The 6,511-nt window shown below is 34.0% G+C and overlaps 1 protein-coding gene across 4 annotated transcripts; it reads left to right on the top strand.

The window, feature by feature from the left end:
- The first annotated feature begins 559 nt into the window (after positions 1–559).
- Positions 560–3,431, top strand: LOC120067383. Of its 4 annotated transcripts, XM_039019071.1 has the most exons (4): positions 564–791; positions 1,027–1,832; positions 2,493–2,884; positions 3,030–3,431. In XM_039019071.1, the coding sequence occupies exons 2-3, from the start codon at positions 1,158–1,160 to the stop codon at positions 2,877–2,879; spliced, it is 1,062 nt and encodes a 353-aa protein (XP_038874999.1). In that variant the 5' UTR covers positions 564–791; positions 1,027–1,157; the 3' UTR covers positions 2,880–2,884; positions 3,030–3,431. The 4 variants fall into 4 exon arrangements, with proteins under 4 accessions (XP_038874933.1, XP_038874965.1, XP_038874899.1 ...); XM_039019037.1 differs by having other exon boundaries at positions 561–1,832; positions 3,035–3,431; XM_039018971.1 differs by having other exon boundaries at positions 562–1,832.
- Positions 3,432–6,511: the final 3,080 nt, after the last annotated feature.

Genomic DNA, 6,511 nt, shown 5'->3' with positions numbered 1-6,511 from the left:
CAACATTAAAGTCTGGTGGTAGTTGCAATTATATCATCAATTTTACCATGGTAAAAACCCAACCCCTCAAACATGTAGAAGTGTTAAAACTGGATGTGTAAACCTACGTAATTGTAGAAATCATAACAATCGTATAAGTTTGAGGGTCCAATTTTTACTATTAAAAGTTTGAAGTGAGAGTGTAAGTGCAACTACCACCATATTTTATTTTAGGAATGTTGTTTGCAATTTGCCCTTAGGTATGAAAATGAATTTCATAGCCAATGAAATCTTAAACTTAAACTTAAAATTTTGTGTCGAGTTGAACTTCTATAGGTCAAGAACTTACCAAATATAAAATTAAAAATTTAAAGACTCGGTTATACACATTTTAATGTTTAAAAATATATTTAATACAAAAATAAAAGTTAAGATGCTCGTTAAACATTTTATAAAGTTTAGATATCAAATAAACCGAAAGTCGAAAATTAGACTACAATTGAAGGTTAATGTTAGAATGAAGCCAATGTTTTGAGAGTTAAAGAGTGACATACAACCAATACAAGTAGAGAAATATGACAAACATGTCTTTATTAGCTATGTTTGTCATGAAGTGAAAACTAAAGCAAAAAAATATTCCTTCCACCAACACAAAATACTGTTTACAACACACAATATATAATATATATTGTGGCTGGAGATCAAAAGACAGCGCATGTTACATAATCTCACATGGCCTTCTCCTCTTCTGCTCATCCTAATCATATAATGGCATTTTCAGAAGAAATCTTGATGGCCACTCCATTTTTCAGGTACCCATTTCCTCAAAAACTCTCTCTTTCTTTCTCTTTTGGTCAAACTTTGCAGTGCCCACCATCCATATGGACCCAATCAATGCCTCTCTTCATCAATCTTCTCCTTCAAGGGATGAGCCGCTCATTGATGAAGCTTTCGATCTTTTAGAGCTTTTTTGGTTCTTTGATAATCTGCTTGTTAGGAGGAGCCCCAGGATGTTGATCTCCCGCTCTGATCCTTGTCTTTCTAAAGTTGCCCACCAGGTGTTTGTTGAAAGTCCTCCAGCTAATCTCTGCTCATCTCAGTTAGATGGGTGTGTTTCTCTGGGGAATGGCGGTGGTATACGTCGGAATCTGCTTCGAACGCCTTCGTTACCGTCCCGTATGGATCGAGGAGAAGGAATTCGAGAGAAAGAAAATTGTTCTAGGCCATTGGTGGAGCATGGTGTGCTTGTTGGAATCCCCGTTGATAATGTTTCCTCGTCTGCTTTGGATATGGATGTTTCCATCGGAAATGGTGGTGGTAAATGTAGGAATCTCCTCCGAACACCGTCGTTACCATCCCGTGTGGACCGAGAGGAAGGAATTCAAGAGAAAGGAAATGATGCTAGGCCATTATCTGAGCATGGTGTGTTTGCAGAACGTCCTGCTGATAATGTCTGCTTATCTACTTTGGATATGGATGTTTCACCAGGAAATGGTAGCGGTAAACGTAGGAGTCTGCTCCGAATGCCATCGTTGCCATCCCCTGTGGAACGAGAACAAGTTATTCGAGAGAAAGGGAATGGTTCCAAGCCATTAATAGAGCATGGTTTGCTTCAAAAACCAGCGAAGCCACCTTATGTAGAGAGGAAAGAAGATGGAACTCGCAGCAAAGAGAGTGGCAGCACTCGGAGGAGCAAATCAGCGAGGAAACCACGGAATGGTAATCTGCTAAGAACACCATCTTTGCCACCGTGTATAGGGAGGGAAAAGGAATTTGGAGAAAAGGAAGCTGCTGCTAGAATCAGAAACTCTATTCAACCAAACCCTTCTGAATTCTTTCCCACAAGACAAGAGGTATTGCAAAAATATTGTTCTGTTTCAACTGTCTCGTAACATCTTCCTGTGTGCTTGAATGATATTCGAGCTCGTTTGTGGTTAAGAGTAAACATATCAAACTTTTGTCGAATAGTTTTTAAGTCAGAATATAATGAAAAGATTAAATTAGCTTGAAGATAGTTCAAATATTTGCAATGAATCCATATGTCGAGCTGTATGCTAATGTTTGAGTCTTGATGTGATTGTGGAAAGATGACATTCATGGTGGTCCGGTGATAAGGCTTGGGCTGCTGAGAGTGACCCTCCAAAGTCCTAGATTCAAGTTGAAATGTAATTACTTAAAACCTTCATTATCACCTGAAGTTGGTGTTAAATAATTGAAGTTTCTCGAAAATTATTAAGATAGAACATCAGCATAGTAAGGAGTGGAACCTTCGGCATTCCACTTATCAAAAGAACTGGTTTTACTTAATAGCTTAAATACTTGTTGGTTCAAAAGTGAATAGCCATTTAGCAAATTAGTAAAACCAATTGGATTCTTGTGTGAAGAAACTACAGAATGTTGAAGGTCTTAAATGAGTTAACACAACACTGTCTTTAAAAGGACAGAACGACTAGAATAAACTCCATCTGTTCTATGCTTTTCTTAATAACATTTGGTGTGCTCATCAATCACAGATTCTTGAAAAGAACTTCAGCCTCCCGATGTGTCGAATCCCGACAAGCAATGACGAAATATGGCACCAATTTCTCATCCAAATGAGGAGGAGAAGAAGCCAAAGTGAACTTGAATCAGAAGAACTGCAAGGTTTCAAGGACTTGGGATTCACATTTGACAAAAAAGATATAAACCCAACAGTGGTTGACATAATTCCAGGCTTAAGAGAGAAAAAGGAGGAAGAATTGGAGAGTGAGAGAACTAGAAGGCCTTATCTTTCTGAGGCTTGGATGCTTCAAACTCATCTCCTTCCTCCAATTCCAAAATGGGACACTAGAAAACCTGCAGAAGACATGAAACAACAAATCAGGTTTTGGGCTAGAGCTGTTGCTTCTAATGTGCACTAAAATTGGTGAGGGCTTATAAACACACCATATTATGGGAAATTTGCATAGGTTGCCTCTTTTTTTAGGGAAAAAAAAAAGAAAGAAAGAAAGAAAGAAAGAAGAAACCAGCTATTTTTGGAGTATTTTGTCTCTAATAAGCTAAATTTGCAGTGCAGCTACCCAAGACTCAATGGAACTGGATTGGAGTCCAAATGAACCTTACTTTATTGGAGAAAGTAAAAAGTACAGTAAAAAGTGAGGGACAGACATTTGAATGAGCTTTGAGGAGAACAAAATATAGAACTTTTGTCACTTTTCACCACCAAACAAAGAGAAAATGCCCTCATTCTCTATTTGAACCTACAAAAAGTTCACTTCAAAATTTGAGCAGGTCGTTGCATAGGAGACTGGGCCTATTGATCCTCTGCTATTCATCAAAAAGGGAAAAGTGAACACTGAAATGTGACATCTGGAACTAAGATCAATTGTATTTGGTACAAGAGAATAAGATTAGCAAAATGAGAGCTATTTATTTCTAATAGAAAAGTTTATTTTATTTTTTTCACAAATTAATTAATCATATCAAGTTCAACTATTTTTTTCTTTGGATAAGTATATTTTAAATTCTCTAGTTTTTAGAATTAGTTTTATTTAGTCATTATATGTCAAAATTCTTATTTCCAAAATGCTTTAAAAATAGGCCTTGATTTTGACTCTTGTTTAGTCACTTTAAGAGAAAGATAATACTGCTGAAAAAAAAAATGTCTTTCATCCCCTTTATTTTATTTTATTTGAATTCAGTAGCCCATATTGACTCTCCTTTCTCGTCATAAGAAACAAGAAAATACTATTTTTCTAAAGAAATTTTGCTTATTTTGCGAACTAAAAGATCACAACTCTCATTTGGGATCTTTCCCTTTCTCAATAATTTATTTTCCTTGATCAAATAATGGTTGTATAAGATAGGAAGTACGATCAAATAGAGTTCAAACCTTGTATTATATTTAAGGGTAAAATGTCCTTTTATCTTGTTCAATTTTAGTCTATGTATTTTCAATAAATCTTAAATTTAATCTCTCATGATAAATTTTTACTGCAATTGATTAAATAACAATAATAATTTTCTTGCAAGAAAATAAAATATATCAATACGTTTTCAAAATTTATAGTAAAAATACTATAAATAACGGAAAGTTGTTTTAAAAATTAACATTAAATTAGCATTGGAGACTAAATTTAAAATTTATTGAAAAATGGTCGAAGCAGATTTCGTCGCCCAAATCCAGACTTAGTAATTAACTGTATCCACCACAACAAAAGGCTAGTCTTAGTGGCAAGACCGGATCAAACACGGGGAGCATTACAATTTCTTAGTCCACGGTAACCAAAGGGGGAGAGGTTTGAAAATTGTTTTAGTTGCGAGAAATTAAAATGCATACATAAGATAAAATGAGGAAAATTCAACTTGAGAAGCCCTAGCTTGGATTTTGACGAAATTCACCTATGCATTCGATCACAGAGCCCTCATTAAAGTCATGCAATTAAATTTACCTAACCAAATTAATTGGAACAACTAGTTAATCCAACCTAATCAACTAATTAGTCAACTTAAACCGATCAACAACATGAAAATTTAAATTGACCTAATCGCATTAAGAACTAGGGCAAAGTTAGGTTGAACATTCAACAAGGAACAACTCTAATAAAACGTTTAGTTGATTCCATCCTAGGTTGGTTGGAACAATGCTCATCTAGGGGATTTGCAAGCTACCCTAACATATTACTTCTAATTGATCACCAAAAAATTACATGTCACATATCCAATGCCAATAAAAAAGAAATAATTATAACATTCCCAAACGTCCAATTAAATAATCATAAACATTAGATAAACAGAATCGAAATCGAAAAACCACAAATCTCTAGTTTGAAATCTCACGAATACATCAAATAGGCAAAAATCCCAACAAACCCAATCTAGATCAAATACTTTGGCCCATAATAGTCATGGAAAACGGCAAGGTGTTGTCTTGATACATTCCCCGAACTGAAATAAAAGAAAAGAGAAGAGAATATAAGGTAGAAATCGGCTAGAATTGATAGATATCGTGCTTCTCTTGACCTAGGTGGCTGAACAACAATTTATAGTTGTAGCCACAGCGTTGCAGTGCTCTCATTGTAGCGTTGCGCGTCTAGAGTTCATAGTGTTGCGATGCTGCCCTACTTCCGCATGTTCTACTTTCAAGTGTAGCGATAGGGTCAAGACGCTGCGATGATCATCCGATGTTGTCTTGGAGCGTAGAGCTACACTGTGTAGAGGGTTCCTACGCTCCGGTCAGGGGCATTTTGGACATTTTTCCTCTTTTGAAGTCCGAATGTTCAAATTACCTCCAATTTGCTTCAAATTAACCTCGTTTGACTCCAGATGCTTCGTTCTACCTCTTTGGTGCTTGATACTTATAAAATAACAAAATAACACATAAAATCCTAAGATAATCCCGAATTAAGCGGATCCAGATAGCACATTTCCAGTGCTATAAAAAATATAGGGAATAAAATTAAACAATTGAAAACATAGATACTAAAATTGAAGAACGTTAAAAAATATAAGAACCAAAATGATATTTTAATGTGGATTTAAAATTTCATATTTATAGATTTTCTTGTGGATTTGAGTACTCGCTGTAGAAAGATATTTGAATTATTGAATGTGTGTATCTACCTTACATTATAAACTCATATTTTAATGTTGTAATTTTAGTTGAACTCTGAACCTACGTATATTGTATACTCATGTTACATGAACATTAACCTAAGAAACTCACATTTTTATACTCCATACTAATCTTTACAAATCATAAACCATAAATTCACAAATCAAATATATGTTATATAAGTTCAACCTCCTATTATATATTTTAAACTATATTTTACAAATTCACAATTTCAACTTCCAACTTCATAATTTCAGATATTTCAAGATTTGTATACCCTAATCTTAAATATCTATTCTAAGACTAAATTACAAAAAATAACCTTCATCTTTGTCACTTATTTTTAAAAAAAAAAAAAAAAAAAAAAAAACTTTTATTCTTCCTATAATTGGAATACTTTAGCTAATCTATCACAAACGTTTCAAAATTACTTTTAGAGTAAAAATTCTTTAAATATTTTAAATAAAAATTGAGACTTGGAACGAGTGCGATGGTGACCTAGAATAGTGTGATAGTATTAGGATCTTAGTTCTCATTCCAGACACTTTTTTTTGTTTGTCCAAAATTTTTTACTTCAATTATAGGTTTTGAAAGCATTTATGAACCACAAAGAATAATATTACAACTTTTAAGGGGGTATTTGGCCACCGACTTCATGAGCCGGTGTTAAATAACTCGATTATACATTCACTATTGAAGTTTACACATTTAATGAGAAACTCTATCTTTTCTATTTTCCTTTTTTTTTAGAATTTTCGAGCAATTACACATTCACAACATTGTATCTCTAATTTCAGATGTCGACACAATCAACGCCTTAAACACTCCATAAATGTATTTTTTAAACCAGAACAAAGTTGAGAGATATTTATTGTAATTTAGACAGAAAAAAAAAAAAAAATCTTAAAAGGTATGGGAGAGAGAGAGTTTGGAAAATCA

This window comes from Benincasa hispida, chromosome 1, assembly GCF_009727055.1.
Source record: "Benincasa hispida cultivar B227 chromosome 1, ASM972705v1, whole genome shotgun sequence".
NCBI classification, from domain to species: Eukaryota; Viridiplantae; Streptophyta; class Magnoliopsida; order Cucurbitales; family Cucurbitaceae; genus Benincasa; species Benincasa hispida.
The sequence above is the reverse complement of the archived record's forward strand: the minus strand, read 5'-3'. Positions and strand labels throughout refer to the sequence as shown.

Excerpts from the sequence above, each read along its gene's own strand:
- LOC120067383 (XM_039019005.1), top strand. The coding sequence starts at position 861 with ATGGACCCAATCAATGCCTCTCTTCATCAATCTTCTCCTTCAAGGGAT. Across the intron at positions 1,833-2,492 it reads TCTTTCCCACAAGACAAGAG|ATTCTTGAAAAGAACTTCAG; the intron begins GTATTGCAAAAA and ends CATCAATCACAG.